At 36.2% G+C, this 20,034-nt stretch overlaps 2 protein-coding genes across 2 annotated transcripts; both read right to left on the bottom strand.

Moving 5' to 3' along the window:
• Nucleotides 1-8,599: 8,599 nt before the first annotated feature.
• On the bottom strand, nt 8,600-9,218 carry LOC120177740. The gene is made up of 2 exons (XM_039183768.1): nt 8,902-9,218; nt 8,600-8,830 (listed from the first exon to the last, which is right to left on the bottom strand). Exons 1-2 carry the CDS (start codon nt 9,148-9,150, stop codon nt 8,756-8,758), a joined length of 324 nt encoding a protein of 107 aa, XP_039039699.1. The 5' UTR covers nt 9,151-9,218; the 3' UTR covers nt 8,600-8,755.
• A 5,359-nt stretch (nt 9,219-14,577) lies between these two features.
• On the bottom strand, nt 14,578-19,139 carry LOC120177741. Its single transcript, XM_039183769.1, has 3 exons — nt 18,926-19,139; nt 17,754-18,845; nt 14,578-17,068 (listed from the first exon to the last, which is right to left on the bottom strand). The coding sequence occupies exons 2-3, from the start codon at nt 18,676-18,678 to the stop codon at nt 14,835-14,837; spliced, it is 3,159 nt and encodes a 1,052-aa protein (XP_039039700.1). The 5' UTR covers nt 18,679-18,845; nt 18,926-19,139; the 3' UTR covers nt 14,578-14,834.
• Between the last annotated feature and the right edge of the window lie 895 nt (nt 19,140-20,034).

The raw sequence follows: 20,034 nt of genomic DNA, 5'->3' as shown, positions 1-20,034 counted from the left end.
AAGACGCTTGTGAATGGGTTGTGGAGGGCTTGCACCCTAGACTGAAGGAGATGTTGATTGTATGGAATCTTTCCTCATTCCAAGAGGTGGTTAACCTTGCTAAAGCTCTTGAGAGAGCTCAAAATGAAAGATTTGGAGAACAAAAGGTCCAGACATCCAAGAGAGTTGGTGTTTTTTCAAGCTCGACACCATAAAAAAGGGGTAGAGATTCTAGGTTCTGATCTCAGGCGAGGTCTGAGTCAATTGCATCCTCTGCTAGAGGTTCAAGTCAGATGAGAACCAGACAGACGCAATCGGTAGGGTCTGGTGATGGGAGATCAAATCAAGGCCAATCAAGACAGTGACAGCATTGTAGGAAGAATCATTATAGAGTGTGTTGAATAGTCTTCGGAGCCTATTTCCAATGTGGGAACACCGGATATTTTATCCGGGATTGTCCATTGATGGTTGGCGAACCTATACAATCAGAACGATTTGCTTCGGCCTCTCAAAGAGGACTTGGAAGAGGTAGAGGGAGAAACCAGTTTGAATCTTCCACACAACAGGAAGTGCGTTCAACTGCACGAATGTATAATATAAATACAAATGAAGATCGTGATGATCTAGAGATTATAACAGGTACTTTTTGGTTATATGATAAATTTTGTTGGTATTGATTGATGTGGGTTCCACTTATTCATATATTATTAGTAAGTTAGTGAAGGAGTTGAGAATTCCATTAGAAGCTACAAGTAACGAAGTGATAGTGAATAATTCTTTAGGGCATAGTTTTCGGGTAAATAAAATATTTAAAGGGTGTATCATTATCAAGCAAATGTTGATTGTAGACTGAAAAGGGTAACCCTGATTAGTTCAAAAAGAATAGAAGTGAATATCATTAGTAAAAGATTGAATCTGTTAGCAAATGTAATATCAGTGATGTCAACAAAGAAGTTATTGCTACAAGGATGTCAGGGTTTCATTGCTAATGTGATAGATACCAGAGCCAATGAGAAAAAATTAGAAGAGATTCATGTAGTCAAAGAGTTCCCTGATGTCTTTCTTGCAGAGTTTCCAGGATTACCTCCAGATAGAGAGGTTGAATTTCAAATTGAATTAATGTCTGGAACAACGCCTATTGTAATGGCACCTTACCGAATGGCACCAAAAGAATTGAGAGAAATAAAGATTTAGTTGCAAGAATTATTGGACAAAGGATTTATCAGACCAAGTGTGTCACCTTGGGGAGCTCCGGTATTATTTTTAAAGAAGAAGGATGGTTCAGTGCATCTCTGTATAGATTATAGACAGCTCAACAAGGTGACCATAAAGAACAAATATCCCCTCCCTAGAATCGATGATTTATTTGATCAATTAAATGGAGCTATAGTATTTTCGAATATTGATTTGCGTTCTGGTTATCATCAATTGAAAATTCAGGAGAAATATATTCTGAAAACGGCTTTTAGAATGAGATATGGTCACTATGAGTTCATTATTATATCGTTCGGGGTAACGAATACACCTGCTACTTTATGGATCTTATGGATAGAATGTTTCAACCTTATCTAGACCAGTTTTTAGTTGTTTTCATTGAAGATATATTGGTGTATTCGGAGTCTAATGAAGAGCATAGTACACATCTAAGGATACTCTTGCAGATTCTACGAGATAAGAAGCTATATGCCAAACTGTCTAACTACGAGTTTTGGTTAAGTGAGGTGACATTTTTAGGACATGTGATTTCTGCAGAGGGAATTCGGACTGATCCTCAAAAGATAAAAGCCATTTTAGAATAAGAAACTCCAAAAGAATATGTCTGAAGTTTAGAGTTTTTTGGGGTTTACGGGTTATTATCGAAGGTTCATTAAGAACTTTTTGATGATAGCTCTGACTTTGACCAAATTGATGAGGAAAATGTACCATTTGTTTGGACTCTTCAGTGTTAAGAAAGTTTTGAAGCGTTAAAGAGAGTTTTAACAGAAGCTCCAGTATTAGTCCAACTCGAATCTGGCAAGAACTACGTAGTTTACAGTGATGCATCCCATAATGGCTTAGGATGTGTACTGATGCAAGAAGGGAAACTGGTAGCATATGCGTCTAGACAATTAAAACCACATGAGAAAAACTATCCAACGCATGATTTGGAGTTGACTGCAGTAGTGTCCGCTCTCAAGATTTGGTGTCACTACTTATATAGATAACGTTGTTATCTCTATACGGATCATAAGAGCTTGAAGTATCTGATGACTTAGAAAGAATTAAACTTGAGGCAGAGAAGATGGGTTGAATTTCTAAAGGACTATGATGTGATAATTGATTTCTATCCTGGAAAAGCAAATATGGTAGCGGATGCCTTAAGTCAAAAAATGTTTGCAGCCTTACGAGCTTTAGATGCAAGGTTGCCATTAGATGGAGAATGTGGTCTATGTGCAGAATTAAAGCTTAAACCAACATGTTTGGATCTAATTAAAGAATTGCAAAACAAAGATGAAAAGTGTTTGAAGAGATTGGAACAAGTAAAGAATAAAGAAATTAAAGATTTTGATATTAAGTCTGATGGGAATATGTATTATCGAGGGAGAGTGGTGATTCCAGGTGATGAGGAATTGAAGAATGATCTGTTGACAGAGGCTCACTATAGTCTATTGACAATGCACCCGGGTGCAAACAAGATGTATATGGATCTTAAGAGTCCGTATTGGTGGCCAGGAATGAAAAAGAAGTATCACCAAATTTGTGTCTAAATGTTTGACATGTCAACAAGTCAAAGTCGAGCATCAAGTTCCTTCGAGATTATTGCAACCACTCTCCATTCCACAATGGAAGTGGGAGAATGTGACGATGGACTTTATTACGGGGTTACCTCTTACTCCGAACAGAAGAGATTCGATTTGGATAATAGTTGATCGATTGACCAAGTCAACATATTTTATTTCGGTTCAAACTGATTTCTCTATGGAAAAGTATGATGAGATGTACATTAGAGAAATTATTAGATTGCATGGAGTGCATGTTTCAATATTTTCTGATCGAGATCCTCGATTCACATCGAGATTTTAGAAATCTTTACATAGAGCGTTGGGAACTCGACTGAATTTTAGTACAGCTTTTCACCCTCATACGAATGGATAGTCCGAGCGGACTATTCAAATATTGGAAGATATATTGAGAGCATGTGTAATCGAGTTCAAAGGATCATGGGAGAAGTATTTGCCACTTGTTGAATTTGCTTACAATAATAGTTATCAGCCAAGCATTAAAATGGCACCCTATGAGGCTTTATATTGGAGAAAATGTCGTACGCCACTAAACTGGTATGAGATTAAAGATCAAAGTGTTCTTGGTCCGGATTTGATTCAATATGTGGAAGAGAAAGTTCAGGAAATTTGACATAATCTCAAAGTAGCATTCGACCGACAAAAGTCATATTCTGATCTTAAGAGGAAAGAAATTGAATTCGAAGTTGGAGATAAAGTTTTCCTGAAGGTATCTCCCTGGAATAAGGTATTAAGGTTTGGACGGAAATGAAAGTTGAGTCCTAGATTCATTGGGTCATACGAGATTGTTAAGAGAATAGGACCAGTGGCATATCAGTTAGCTTTGCCACCGGAAATAGAGAAGATTTATAACATTTTCCATGTTCTCATTCTTCGGAGATATGGATCTGATCCCTCCCATATCGTTACACTGGAAGAAATAAAAGTTCAACCCAATTTGACCTATGAGGAGAAACCACTGCAAATATTGGCATATGAAGTCAAGCAGTTAAGAAATAAAACAGTTCCATTGGTCAAGGTTTTATGGAGGAATCATAAGGTAGAGGAAGCAACGTGGGAACGTGAAGAAGATATGCGTAATCAATACCCCATCTCTTTGTGTAATGAAAATTCGAGGATGAATTTTCTTAAGGGGGATATTTGTAACATCTCAAACATCGGATTAGTGACCAAATTGTAAAATTTTAGAATTCAGTGACTAAATTAGATAAATTGAAAAGTTCATGGACTTAAGTGAAATATTTTTATATAGGACTGAATAGCAAAGAATGATGAATGAAAGGGAAAAATGGTCATTTGACAAGTAAATGAATAAAAAAAATTGTTATGGTTATGTTATATACCACGTGGAGCTAGAAAAAGGGGAAAGAAAAGATTTCCATAGATATCTTCATTCTTCTTCCTTCTCTCAATGTGAGCTCCATAGAAAAGGTGAGTTTGGTTTTCAGCGGGTTAATTCTTGAAATTCATGAGTGGTTTTGATTAATGAAGCATTAGGAAAGATTATGGAAACTTAAATGGATGTAGAAACTCAAAGAATTATAAGTTGTGGATAATTGAATATAAGAGGTTTATAAGTGAAATTATGAATAATAGGAAATAAATGGATTTGGAAGTTGGAATTTACTTGTCATTAGTTAGAATAAGAAGTAATAAGTGTTAGAAATAAGTTTAGAACATGTAGAAAATTTAGTAAGATTCTTAGTTTAAAGAATTATAGTGAGATATTGAAGATGATGGTGTGTTAGAATGATAAAAGATGGTTAAAGTGAATATAGTTGAGTTTAATGATATGAAAGGAGTTCTAAAACTGAAGTTTAGGTGAATTGTTGATAAGTTTTGGGTGGTAGGAGTATATTCTTGGTTGATGGTATCGATACTGGATGAGTAGTACCGATACTACAAAGCAATAATAGGTGATAATATTGTGTATGTATCGATATTACATGAACAGTATCAATACCATAAGGCCAATGTTGATAAATGCTTCATGAAGTATCGAAACTACCATTATGCAAGTATCGATACCATTTTAGTAATAGAATTCTAGAATCGGAAAAGGGTATCAATACTCAAGCACATTATCAATACCACCGTAAAGGAAATATCGGTACTGTACCTTGGGTAGTGATACTACTCGAAGTGAAAATGTGAATTAAGTACTTAGGTTAGTTTAGGTTATTGAAGATCGATTCATAATGTTTAGAATTCTGATATTCGCATCGAATTTACTTTCATGTAGATATCGAACATAAACAAGTTCTGGAACAGTCGACGAGTTAAGATCAATCGAGAGGAAGATTAAAAGATATAGGAGTTGATTTGGACTAAGTGAGGCTAAGGTGAGTGCATACTTTTAGAATATATGTACTGCTATATGGAAATTAGACTTGTGACAAGTCTGTTTCCGACATATTGAATACATAATTGCATGAGTAGAAACATGATTATGATTTGTATTGTGTGAATGTATCTTGTTTGCATTACATGATATGATATGGACATGAACTTATATGATATGTATTATAAGACAATGATCTAAGTGAACATATGATAATGTTACATGAACTATGTGATAAGAAGCTATGAGATGATATGTCTATGTGATATAAGGCATGTGAATTGTGATAAATGGGAAAGCCCATGTTATGTAATATGAGAGTTGAGGGTATAATTGGCATGCCAATAGTCGAGGGTTCTACGCAGTCCTTCGGGGCATATATGTGATCCTTTGGAACATATATGCGGTCCTTTTTGGACATATATTTGGTCCTTTGGAACATATATGTGGTCTTACGAGATAATTCTGCGTAGTCCTTCGGGACATTCTATGTGGCACTTCGATGCATTTTCTACGCGGCACTTTGGTGCATTTTATATGAGTTGTGGTGACAACATTTGTGCACAACCTCAATGCACTCACATACCTTAAGTTCTCAGTAATGTACCATGGGCTAATAAAATATATAATATGAAATAACATTGAATACTGTGATAGGTTATTATTTGTTAAATGCATGTCCATGTATGTTTTGTTGAATAAATATATGATTGTATGTTACAATTTCATTATAACATTATTATATATTATGAATCTCTAAGTCGATGACTTAGCGTGTGAGTGTTTCACACGTAGGATCAAAGAAGTCAGAAGAGCAAGGATAGGCAGCTGGGACAGCATAACTCCTTTAAATATCATATCAGAAGCAACTTAAACAGTAGGTTCTTTTTGTTATATTAACCAGTGTTGGCATGTAATTAATGGTTTAAGTTGTATATGCTCTTGTCAGTTTGTAAACCTTTTGTATTGAATTTATGTAAATTATTCAATTTATTTAATATAAGTTTAAATTTTCCACTATTTTGTATAAGTACATTGATTTGAAAAGTCAATGTGACACATCGGACTTTTATCCGAGTCGGGTACGGGTTGGAGTGTTACATACCATACTTGCTACAATTATAACATTACAGCTTAGATTTATTTCTTTGTTGGTATCTTCCTCTGCCTCAACCTTGGCCTCTGAATCCTCGTTCATAGCTTGATGTTTGGTAGTTTTCACTCATTTGAGTGGTGTCATATGATTGACCACCATGTCCTTGTGTTCCTTGTTCATCTCTATTTCTTCCACAATAACCACCTCGATTTTCTCAGCCTCGTGTGTAGTTGTTGTTGGCTTGTTCTTCGTGGATGTTCATTTTTCTTTGCAAGGCTTGCTCTAAATTTTCAATATTTTCATTTTTTTATCTTCTACTCATGGGCTTGAAGTGAACCCACAAGCTCATCGATTGATATTTTTCATTTTTCTTTGCAAGGCTTGCTCTAAATTTTCAGTATTTTCATTTTTTTTATCTTCTCTACTCATGGGCTTGAAGTGAACCCACAAGCTCATCGATTGATATTTGAGGTAAATCTTTCGATTCTTTGATTGCCATGACACTTAGTCAAATTTTTATGTCAATGACCATAAAATCTTTTCCATCACTCTAACTTCATCGAGTGATTCACTAATCCTTTTCATTTCGTTTACAACCGCTTTTACACGGCTAATACAATAATCAACACTTTCTGTATTTTTTATTTTCAACGTTTCAAACTCAGCTCATATAGATTGTAAACATGCCTTTTTTTCTTTTTGATGCCTTGAAAAGATTTTTGTAGAACCTCCCATGTTTTTTTTTGCAATTTTCGCATATGAGATTTTTTTCAAAGGTAGATTCATTTACTCCTTGAAAAATAAAAAACAAAGCTATGTTATCTTTCTTGGGGGATTCCTTCCGTACCCTTTTCTCTTCATTTGTCAAGGTTGCTTCTGCTGTTGCATTTCGAGTTCGACAAAACCTTCCTCGACGATATCCCAACAAACTTGGGAACCAAGTAACGTATTCATTTGGATACTCTAATTGCCATATTTCGCCTTTATCAATCTCGAGTGATTGAATCATATTGGTCATCTTCTTCGTTGCGTAAACTCGAACCAAGCTCTAATACCACTTGTTGGAAGCGTTAATGGACACCCAATAAACTTTATAACTCGCACGATATAATTGATACGAACCAAAATACAAATATGATACTAGAATCGCTTAGTTTACAAACAACACTATAGCTTTGCTAAGCTTCACTCACTATCTCTCATTTTTTCTTTCACTCATTCATACATACTAAAGCTAATCTATGCACATATTTATAGGTGTACTAAACAGTCTAATATGCTGTTGATTTTTTTCTTATGTCGCCTTAATCTTCTTCATAATTTTGTTGCTACCGCATCATCACTCTATTGCTGCTTCAATTTGTGGTTGTTTCATATTGCTTAATTGTTAAGCATCAAAGCTGATATCATTTCCTAGCTGCTGCCATACGAGTTGCTTCCTTCATGTAATTTCAAACTTTGCTGACATACTAGAAAAATCCAACTGCTGCTTCATCATCAAAATGTTGCCACATTTTAAGCTAATGAATTTCTTAAGTTGATAGCCAACTCATGTTAATATTTCATGAAGTTTCAAACCATTCGTGAACTATCCATTGCCTTGTCAAATGTATGAATTAAAATCATATTTGAATTCTAACATAAATTACATGTCTAGTATTCCAATTATCACTTTTATTATGTTTTGGTTATTCATCTATTTTTTAATTATACATAATATTATGTTTTAAATTCATTCTAACATAAATTTCATTTTTTATTATTTTTTTAATGATGATGTTTTATTATCTTATGGTGATACGTCAACATCACCGTTATTTTTAAACGGTATGTGGCTAAAATAAAAATAAAATTAAATATTATGTATGATTTAAAAAATAATTAGATAATCAAAACGGAACAAAAATAATAGTTAAGGTATTAAACATATAGGTTACCCAAAACAAACTAGTAGACTCGATTAGAATTTGGAAAGATGTATTCCAAACCTCGACCGGTATTAACCTAGTCTACGAAGCCTTCGAGTATATGATTCTAAGCGATGTGGGAACAAAGAGAAGAGCATATGGTAAAAGCGTCAGGTAGAAAATGTCAACTACTTTGGACAAATGGTGTTTCGGTATTAGGATGAGCCGAGGAATATTGAAGTAAGGTTAGCCCTCTTACAAATTTTAAATTTACTTATATTTTAAATTTTTATATTTTTATTAAATTATATATTTTCACAGGCATCTAAAATATTAATATAATTTCTTAAATTCGAAAACTAACTCAAAATACTGCATCCGTTGACCATAACATGATTTTCTTGGAACCATAAAGAAACTAAATAAATATGATTGTAAAAGTTTTTCCAGTTTCAATCATATCAAAGAAAGCAGCTTCAGTGACATTTATAATGGCTTTAGATTTTTATTTTTATTTTTTCCCAACCAACAAGCACATTTACGAGATTTTATACAAATTACTCACCCGATCTCTCTCTCAAATAAAGATGAAAACCAAACCCAAAAGACCTTAGATTTAGATAAACCTCTCTTGCCATTGTGAAAGCTCAAGCTAATTAATCTGAGGTCCGCTGCCTTCGCCTGTCTCTGGCCTTTTAGGAGTGAAGAGAACTATCACCGGAACTCCCTGCATAATTGACCTACAGTTATGGACTGCAAAGAAATATATATATATATAAAGCTCAGTTATGGACTTACAGTTACGCTGGGGGTGGAAGGAGGATCAGCTGGTGGGTCTGAATAACCTGTTGGAGTTGAACCTGCTTCTTTTTCAGAAGAATGTCGATTGTTATCGACTTTGCCATCATCATCTTCTTCCATGGGACATGAACTAGGGTTTTGGTGGAACCCAGTTTCGAGTCCCAAGCATCTGAGAAGAGCCCTTACAGCTTCATGGAAACGAGTTGCTAGCGATGTAACTTGGTTTGTTGATGAAGTATCTTCCATTATTTTTGTGATTGTGCATAAAGATAGCTTATTCTTGTACTGTTGATAGTTTTATTAGCCTTCTTAAATGCTTGGTTGGCTCATCACTTATCAATGGTCTTCAGTTTCACCACTACTTTACAGTTTACAACCCTTGAGCGTTGACGAAAGTACAAAACTATCCCCTTAGTTGCCCATATATATATATATATATATATATATATATATATATATATATATATATATATATATTCTCATATATCCCCGTACTATCCCGATTCTCACTTCATCCCTTACAGAATTTCTTTTAGTTTTTCCCAGGGTAAACTAAACACACCCTTCATCACTTAAATTTATTCTATCTCTTGTTTCATTTATTATATTTTTAAATTTTCTAATTTACTTATCGAATTTTTGAATTGTTTATGTGTTGGTCACTCTAAAATATTTTATTATTATTTTAGTATGATGTGACATTTATTTTTATTATTTCATTATTATTTAATATAAAATAATTTAAAATATAAAATAAAAACATATGGTGGTCGTTCACTATTTTTCGACATTGGACACCATTATTAACGGTCTTAGATGGTGGTCATTTGAAATGAGAGTAAGTAAGGGACAAATCAAAGATCCAAAATGTTTGTTACTTATTAGTATAAACTACACCATTTTTCACTAAACTTTATTTTCTCTCATATTTCGTTTACTTTATTTTCAAATTATCTAATTTTTTCACCGAACTTTCGAATTGCTCCTTTTATGATCACTCTGAATTATTTTATTATTATTTTGATATGATGTGACACTTATTATTATTATTTAATATAAAATAATTTAAAATATAAAATAAAAATAAATGGTGGTCGTCTACTGTTCACCGACGTTGAACGCCACCATCGACGGTGTAGATGGTAATTATTCAATCCTAAATTTCATTGGTAGCTTCATATTGAGCCCGAATCCGACCTCTATTTTATCGGAACATTCTCTGAATCCAATCAAAAGTGAGAAAATTAAAACATCGATCGCCATCGACCACCTTAAATGATGGTCAGTTGGTCCTAAATTTCATTAGTCGCTTCGTCTTGACCCCTTGTGTTTGAATCTGACCTCCATTTTGTCGGAATATGCTCTGAAGTCTATGAATAAGAGAGCAAAAGTGAGGAAATCGAAATGTTTCAATCGAAATTCATGGGTTTGGGGATATTTTCTGGTGAAACAACCACCAAATTTGGAATCAGCATATCAAAGCGAGACTCTCGGTATAATTTGGGATCAAACGTTTACTGGTTGAGAAAGCCGACGGTGGTCGACGGTGAAGAGAAGGGGTGATAGTTGAGAAGTGAAAATATTATTTTATTATTTATTTTAAATTAATTTTATATTTTAATAATAAAAAAGATATCATGTCATAGAGTAATAATAATAAAATAATTTATAGTGACCAAAAGAAGAGATATTCGGAAGTTTAATAAGTAAATTAAATATTTTGAAACTACAGTAAGTAAAATAGGAGAGAGAATAACATTAGGTGAAGATGGTGTATTTTACCCTACTTATTGTTTACGTTTTTCATTTGGTGATAAAACCCTTTTCTGAAGGATTAATTTAATATGTGACCAAGTGGGAAAGACAAGCAAAAACTGCCATGAATTAATTGCTGCCTTCCATCTGACATCAGCAGTTGGAGGAGTAGGTACCAAACTTTACTTTGATTAAATACCTCGTATAACTCTTTCACTCAAACGCATTTATTTTTGTCGTTTCATCTAAAACGCATTTATTTTTGTACTCGTCCCCTATTAATAAAAAAATGATTTATTATTATCGGTGTTAATTAACACGAAATATATGTTTATTTCTCATAAAATTATTCTATTCTTTGATAAAATAGAATATTAATTTAATATATTTTTTAGACGGAAATTAAATATTTTAAACTTATTTTAAATTTTATGATATGTCAATCTTTAAAATAAATTTATTATTTTTATTATAAAAATTATTACCACTATTTAAAATATACTAATAAAAATTACTAAAATATAAAAAAAGGAATAAAAAGGAAATTATATCCATCTCAAAGTTAATATATATAGTTAAATTTAAAATAAAAAAATGTATAACACTCGTTAACTTACAATTATTAAAATGAAAAATGAAAAAAAAATGTAATTACCATTCATGGAAGTTTTATGAAATTTAACTTACATTAATTGAAAATATGCATTATACTTAAGATGTGATTATATTAGCATATAATATAGATTTTGATTTAATTTAATAATAATCAAAATGATTTTACGAGGAAATATATTTCTAGTGCTTTCCGGGTAACAAAGAGCTGCACATAACAGTAAAAAATTTAAGTTGAGAAAAAACAAAATGAGGTTTGATTTTGATTTGGCTTTCAACCTTCTATTCAAAGAATAAGCATTAGATGTGTAAATATCAGTATCAACATATATAGACGTAGGTATGTACGTCTAGTCTTTGCTACTGCTCACGACTTAGTGATCACTAACTCCTTATTTAATAAAAGAGATGCGAACTTGATTACGTTTCACAGTGGGGGACATTGTACCCAAATCGACTACATCTTGGTTAGAAATCGGGAACGATGGGCTTGCATTGACTGTAAGGTGTTCCCTGAAGAGGCATGTGCATCACAACACTAATTGTTGGTTTTGGTGTTCCGCGTACCCAACGGGCGGAGCACGCATAGGAGGGCTAAACTGGGTAAACCTAGGATCCTCTGGAAGAACTTACATGGAGCGACAACTGATGACTTTAGGAGTAAGCTTTTGTCTAATACAGGTTTTGAAACTACAAACTCAAATAACGCAGATATGTTATGGAAAAATATGGCAAATTCCATCAGAGAGGTGGGCAAAAAAACCCTTGGGTTGTCGACGGGGAAGGCCAAGGAACATAAAGAATCGTGGTGGTGGAATGACGAAGTCCAAACTAAGGTGAAGACAAAACAAACTTGCTTCAAGGAGTTTCTTCAATGCAATGACGACGAAGAAAGGTCGGGAGCTAAACAAAGATACCAGAGGCAAAGCGGGAAGCCAAGAAAAACGGTAGCTAAAGCAAAGGATAAGGCATATGAGGAAATGTACAAGAGATTAGACACTAAGGAAGGACAAAATGGCATATTCAGACTTGCAAAATCTAGGGAGACTAGGAAAAAAGATCTAGGTAACATTAGGTTTATTAAGGACAACAATGGTGTTCTTTTAACGAAAGAACATGATATTAAGAGGGTTTGGGGTAGTTATTTCTTTGGCTTATTTAATGACGGTGCCTCTCCATGTAGAGATAATATCGTTGTTGGGTCAGCCGACCATCATACTACGGCCAATGACTGCCCTACAAGTAGGATTGGGTTTGAGGAAGTCAAAATGGCTCTTAGAAAGATGGGAAGGGAGAAAGCTGTCGGTCCTGATCAAATTCCTATCACTGTGTGGTTAGCCTTAGGAGATGAGGGAGTTAAGTGGTTGACCAACATCTTTAATATTATTTTAGAGACTGCCAAGATGCCAGAGGAGTGGAGAGAGTCTACAGTGATACCAATTTATAAAAATAAAGGAGATCCCCAACGTTGTGGTAACTACAGGTATTAAACTACTCAGCCATACATGAAGCTATGGGAAAGGGTGATAGAGGCTAGGTTGAGACAAGTCACTAGGGTTTCGGAAAACCAATTTGGCTTTATGCCAAACAGGTCTACCACGGAGACGATTCATCTACTTCGACGGCTTATGGAGAAATATAGGGAAAAGTCTAGAGATCTTCACATGGCGTTCATTGACCTTGAGAAGGCTTATGATAGCGTTCCTCGCGATACGATCTGGAAGACTTTGGAAACGAGACGGATACCAACTGCTTATATCCGGACGATTCGTGATATGTACTGTAGATCTACTACTTACGTCAGGACTACAGTTGGCGACACCGAGGCATTCCCGGTGGAAATCGGACTCCACCAGGAGTCGGCTCTTAGCCCTTACATCTTCGCCTTGATTATGGACGACATCTATTGTGCGACACCAGACGGTGTTCCTTGGTGTATGCTTTTCGCTGACGACATTGTCTTAGTGGCTGAAACAAAATCTGAGTTGAATAGCAGACTGGCTACCTGGAAGACTGCTTTGGAAGAAAAGGTTTAAGGATCAATATTGAAAAGACAGAGTATTTATGTTCAAACTTCAGTGGGAACCAAAATGATGAAAATGTAGAGGTATGCATAGAAGGACACGTTCTTCCCTCAAAGGATTATTTCAAGTACTTAGGGTCTATGATACATAAAGATGGGGGTGTAGATGATGACGTTACACACCGTATAAAGGCGGGATGGCTAAAGTGGAGGGCTGCTACTGGAGTTTGTGTGACAAGAAGGTGCCTCTAAAACTTAAGGGAAAATTTTATAGAATGGCAATAAGACCAGCGCTGTTGTATGGATCAGAATGTTGGGCACCCAAGAAGGATCACGTTAGGAGGATAGAGGCCGCAGAAATGAGAATGCTTCGATGGACATGTGGTAGGACTCTGTGGGATATGACGACAAACTCTGCTATTAGGATGTCCTTAGGGGTGATGTCTGTTTCCGAAAAAATGAGGGAGGGAAGACTACGGTGGTTTGGACACGTCCTTAGGCGACTACCGTCGGATGCGGTCAGGAGGGTAGAGTCGATTACAGTCGACGGTGCCAGAAGGAAAGGACGACCAAGGCGGAAGTGGGATGACTGCTTGAGATCTGATTTGAAGGATTTAGGCCTTACCGAAGACATGACCTATGATAGGAAATTATGGAGGCTTAAGACTAGGGTAGTCGAGTAGGGTGGGTCACATCTATAGGGTGTATCATCTTTGTCTTCTTTTAAAAGCATTTGTAGTTATTTCCTTGACTTTTACTTTTTATACTTTTCTGTTATTGGTATTTATGAAATATTAGAACTGGGCTTGCTATCGTTGTCTCATGTGTATCATTCTCATCATGTTTCCTCTGTTAATTTTAGCCGGGTCTTAGGTTTCTGTCTATATGCAGAGACTCTTTCGCAGGGATATTTGTACGGATTACTCCCCATTACAGAAGCACATATGGTATTAATGACTGCATATGAATACTGTTTAGCTATGTATTTATGTAATTATTTATACATGCATTGCATTTTATCTATATTTTTAATTTTCTGACTGCCGGAGGTCTTTCACGGAAGCTATTCTCAACCTGGCGTTGGGGGCAGCCTACTACCCTACCTCCCCCTTACCCCATACATATGGGAATTGGGTTTTGTTGTTGTTGTTGTTGTATGTACGTCTAGTCTAATATGTTTAATTTACTCGATCCTCTGTAATCATCAAAACACCCAGCAAAACTAAAATACGATACTGGCATTTACTCGTAACATAAAACAAAACACAGACATTCAGTTCAATGGGGGCAGATGGGGGGGTGGGAACAGCGCAGGGCACTGCCATGCAAGTACACAACTGGAAGCATCCAACACTTGCAACAAAATGGGTACATATAATTTTATAACCCACGAATGGGTTTTTCTTGATTGCACTCTCTTTAAACCCCCACGGCATTTGTGGTTCATTTGCTGCTTTCCTGGCAGCAGCTTCGGAGAAAACCATACATCGTCATCTCTTTGATTTTGATCGAACATTAATTTAGGTCGATCTTCGTTTATTCAAAGAGGATGGTAAGGCACATAGCCCAACATGCTCGTTACATTGGTTACGACATCGTTGCACTTTGTCAGAAGGTTTAGCATCTGCTGTGAAATATCCATACTAGTGGTACTAGCTGGTGGGGTGGTAATTTGCGTATTAAGATTTCCGGGAGCCACTTCGGTGGTGGCTTTCCCGAATTGAGAAATGGGGGGATTAACAGGAAAGGAAAACGAAGATTGAGTAATGACCTTTTGAAAGTTCTTAGTATTAAATTCCATTGCAACAGAAGGTGCAGCAGTACCGGCAAAACCAGGATTGTTGATGAAGTTGTTTCTATTACCAACCATCAATTGATCTCCCCTACTAGTTTCTTCCCCACCCAACATGAATTTTACACGGGCCACACCCCTACTGCCGTTACTGCCAGTTGCCTGCCCTGCCTCTTCACTTGTTGGCTTCTTCAGGCAGGACTTCAGCTGGACTGTTGGTTGTAGAATAGGCTGGTGTGCAAGCACCAGCGCTGATCGTTCAACTACAGGTTCCTTAACTCGTATGGTTTCACCAGTAGTATCGTCTCCTCGTCCCTTATCAGAATCTAGTGCTTCTGCTGTAGGAGCTTCCACACTACGAAGATGGTATCTCACATTCACATTGCCGAATAGGGAATTAGTTCCATTAGCATATCTATATGCTGCCTGTGCATCTATCTTGTGTCTGAACACAACACGACACGTTGAGGACTTCCAAAACACACGAATCGCCGACTGATCTAATGAGCCAAAGCGTCCAAATCTTGCCTTTAGTTGTGCAACTGATGGAAGTGATACCTGAGGAGGAAACTTCATAACCAGCATTGTAGGCTCAACAGCCCTAGGTTGAGGCTCCATTTTCCTTGCAGAATCTGGTTTTTTGAGTGGTCTTCCTGGGGGACCTGCAGTTGGCTGCTCTTTAACTTCAACTTTTGGAGTTTCTGAAGTTCTCAGATTGCCCTTCTTCTCTGCAGCTAATGATTTCAACTGAGTAATCTTTTTCAATCTCTTTGCAGCAATTTCTTCTTGACGATCAGATGGGGGACGCTTCAGTCCCGCTTTTGTCGGATTATCAGGTCTTGCAAGGGGTCTTGATGGTTTTGGGGTTGAGTCTCTAACATTCTCCTTGCCATAGTTGTCAGAGGTTCCAAGCGAAGGTGGTTTACCAACATGGGGTTCAGCACGATCTGTCTCAGATGGTGGCGACAAAGCCAAGCTTTTCTGATAAACAAGTGATCTGTATCGTAAAAAGAATCTCTTAACAATTTTTGGGATATTCCTTTCAACACCATGAAAAGGATCAAGGGCCAGAGCATGCAAATCACTTAGTAGTTGTGCAAGTTCAAGCCCAGAATTTCCCATACCAATGGTTGTGGAAGCCCCAACAGAATTGAGTGAGGAATGTGTAGGATCAACTTCTTTCTTCTGCTGATTGACCTGAAACTCGTCTCTAGGACCCAAACCGATCTGGGCAGATTTAGCCCCACCTATTCCAAGGAGAGAAGGCTTCTTTGGTTTATCAGAGTTTGTTTCTGATCCAGCCTCAATCTTCTTTTTCTTCTTTTTTTCCACGGAAGCAGAGTTCTCAGCACCTATATCTGCTGAAGTTCGCTTTTTCACTTTCTTCAACCCACCCTCAGCACTCATACCACCGGAGCACTTTATATCAACCAGGTAAGGATGCCCACCAGTGAGACCATCTTGAACTTGATCTAATCCTTGGCCTCCTTCCAGTTTTGCAGGGGAATCCATATCATGTTTCTCAACTCCTTCATATGGGGGCAATTTTCCACCCTCAGGCTTCAGGTCAAATATAACATCACCTTCGTGCTGTGAAGATGCTGGCCCACCATCAATTTTATTCAAAGATGGCTTTACATCTTCAGCAAAAGCATTGGCTGATGAAGTCTGGTTTACAGATGCAACTGCATTTCCGGATAAATCTCCACTTGAACTTACACCATCCCTGCTTACAACGATAGTATGCTCTTGTTTTATTGGAATTTGAGAAACTGGAGCCCTCTTCTGTAGGACATAATCCCCAGCTAAAAATGTTGGTGATCCCTCTCTGTAAGTAGAGTGCATTGTTGAACTAGCTGCTTCATCTCTACGTTTGAATAAGTATCTGTCTTTCTTTGAATGGTCCTTAACTTTTATGGGTTTTATAGAACTCTTTCCACCACCCAATGCTTCTGCAATCACCATTGGCCCACTCAAAGGAGCTGGAAATGGCAACAAAGAAGGTAACAATCTCATAAGAACAGAGACTTGACAATGTTCACACCCAAACCAGTAACCAAGAGGAGTGCATGCAAATATTATCATAGGATATCAAGAGGCAGAGATGCACGACTACTTCTATCCTTTCAGTGTCGTGTAAATACTGAACCAAGATAGTCGATAGATGAATACACCAAAGTATTGCAAAACTTATACACAACCTTTTTGTCACTCCTGGTAGTTGTTAATTAATGAGAAGGGTGTAAAAGAGAGACCTAAACATCAATCAGAAAGCTAAAAATCCAAATACAAGTTATTGAAGAGCCAAGATCACTATTGTGTTCTAACATGGCCCTTCCAGGGAAAAACAGTTGTCAGAAACTCACATCTGACTATAACCATGCATCAGTCAATAAAAAAGTGCTATATCTAAAGACATACTACAGAAATCCAAAATATGAATTAAGAGCCATGAAATCGAATGCAATAGAATACCGGTTTTAGCCATGTGAGGCTTGTAACTGCTTTGGCCAAAAGTGTTGTAAGTGCAGCAATAATATGTTCTAAAACAACACATCACTTGTAATTTAATGTGACACTATAGAAGGCAGAATAGGTTGCAAAGAATTCCATTAAATCAAAACCTGAAACACTTTCCAAGAATCAGCAATAAGAGTAAACAAGTACCTCGTGGTGCCTCCTTAGAAGATCGTGCTGGAGCATTAACAGCCTGGTGGGATGGTCGTGATGGATGCGCCCCAAAAGCCTGTGCATATGTCTCATCATATTCCTCAAACACAGCCTTCCGAAAAGAAGAAACAGTAGCCTTATTCCTCAAAGCTTCAATGCTATGCTGGTCATAAGCTACAGGGGCTGATGCCAATTGTTTCAAAAATGAGAGAGTCTCACTGGGCTTAAAACTATTTCTTGCATTCCTAATCTGATTCACTGAATAAATCCCATTTGGTTCATAATCAGGCACATCAACTGCAAAGTACCCTTGGACATTTGTAGGACGAAAATTAAATGGGTTCCTACATTTACAAATCAAACCAAGGCCATGCCTCCGACTATCCTCTTCCATTGCCTCTTCCACAGCCTTCACAAAAGTCCTCGAGTTTGTCTGTTGTGAGTTCTCAAAAAAATGATGATCAAAAGGGACAAGCTCAGCCAGATCAAACCATCCATAGCTACTATCCCCAAAGAAAGCAACCAACACATGCCCCTCCCTCCTCGTGCGACGTACAGATGGAGATGCAAAGGCTTCATTAAATATATGACCAGGCCACCATGGATGAGATTTCACCTTTCCCCAAACCATATCACCCACTTCAAACCCATAACTCAATGCCCTTGAAGTCCCTCCACCGATTCTATCATTGGCTACATAATCGTCGAACTCTGATAACAAGGACTTATAGTCCAAACCATTACCCTTCTCTGAATTCCCTATTCTATCATTCTCATCATTTGCCATTTCAACTTGTTCATCCACTCGATCATTTACACAAATAACCCTAGATTCGCCGCCTATTACCTTATCTACGCTATCAGCATTACTCTCCCTAACCTCGGATAAATTGTTCTCTGAAACCCTAAAATCGTGTTCCATTAGAGAAACCCTACCTTCTTCATTAGAAGGTCCCAATTTCAATCTACTGTCTTCGTTTCAGCTATAAATAGCTTCATCGGTAGAAACACTAGCTTTCTCTTCAATTTTACCCGATCCTTTATCAAATTCAGCGTCGTCGATTATAACAGATATCATTCTTTCAATAACTAAAGAAAAACAAACAAGCTAAGTCAAAACATGTAAAATTCTAGAGCTGAAATAAGATAGGTGTAACTGATAAACATACCTTTGATAGGGAACGACTACAGAAGGTGTTGTTTTTTCTTCCTGGAAAGTGAGCGAAAATTAGGGAGGAGATAATTTTCTTTAGGATAATAATTATAATAGATACAGATGAAACAGTAGGGATGATAAACCATAGAGGTAGAGCTGTGTTTGGATGTAAAGAAAATCTGGGGATTTTACTATTTGCCCTTAGTCTGCTGCACTCGTTGTTTTTTCCTCCTTCATCTTCTTCTTTTTACTGGGGGATTTTGCGATTTGCCCTTTGGGATTTTATAGGGCACACCGGCTATGACAAATGGATCAGTGCACATCAATCATCATACGCTACCGTTTTATGTGAGCCACCTGATCAATTGACACGGAAATGTTGAAAACATGTGAACGACGACATTATTTACTACAGTTGTGTATGTTCTGAATATTATTAACTATATAACAATAAACGTGAGGAACGACAGCAATTCTTTGATGGTATAATTGTATTTACACATAGTAGATTAGATGACATGTTATTAATTTTATATTTTGACAAATTCTAAATCCATTTTTTTCACCAACTAAATTTAATCTTAATTTAACTTAAAAGTGAGGGGCAAGGGAGTATTTCGTAGTTGATATAAAGCTCATGACTAAAAAAATATAAGGGAATAAAAATAAGTAGTTTGACCGATAAACTAAATGTACTCGCTCATTATTAATTTAATTTTAAATTAATTTAATTTTAAATTTTATAATAATAAATCATGATTAATTTTATTTATGGTAAATAAAATTATATAAGCAAAAGGGTACGTGAAGCCCATGTACTCTAAAATAAATCAATGTGACTTTTGTACTATTATTTCTCTTAATGTAGTCCTCCATCTCAAAAAAAAAATTAAATGTAACTATTTAACCAACGTTTATTGTTATTGACCAACGGCTCCTTTAATTCCTCATTGTTTATTGCTACTATAAATGTGTTTACACCATTTATCAATCAATTATCTTCTCTCTTTTATATTGTACACTAAATTTTTAAAAAAATTAATTTAATCACTCAACTTTTGAATTATTCCTATTTTAATCGCAAAATAATAATTTAGAAAGTGTGTTTAGTTAAAAAAAAGT

This window comes from Hibiscus syriacus, unplaced genomic scaffold (assembly GCF_006381635.1).
Source record: "Hibiscus syriacus cultivar Baekdansim isolate YM2019G1 unplaced genomic scaffold, ASM638163v2 tig00112305_pilon, whole genome shotgun sequence".
NCBI classification, from domain to species: Eukaryota; Viridiplantae; Streptophyta; class Magnoliopsida; order Malvales; family Malvaceae; genus Hibiscus; species Hibiscus syriacus.
This window is presented reverse-complemented; position numbering and strand designations above follow the sequence as displayed.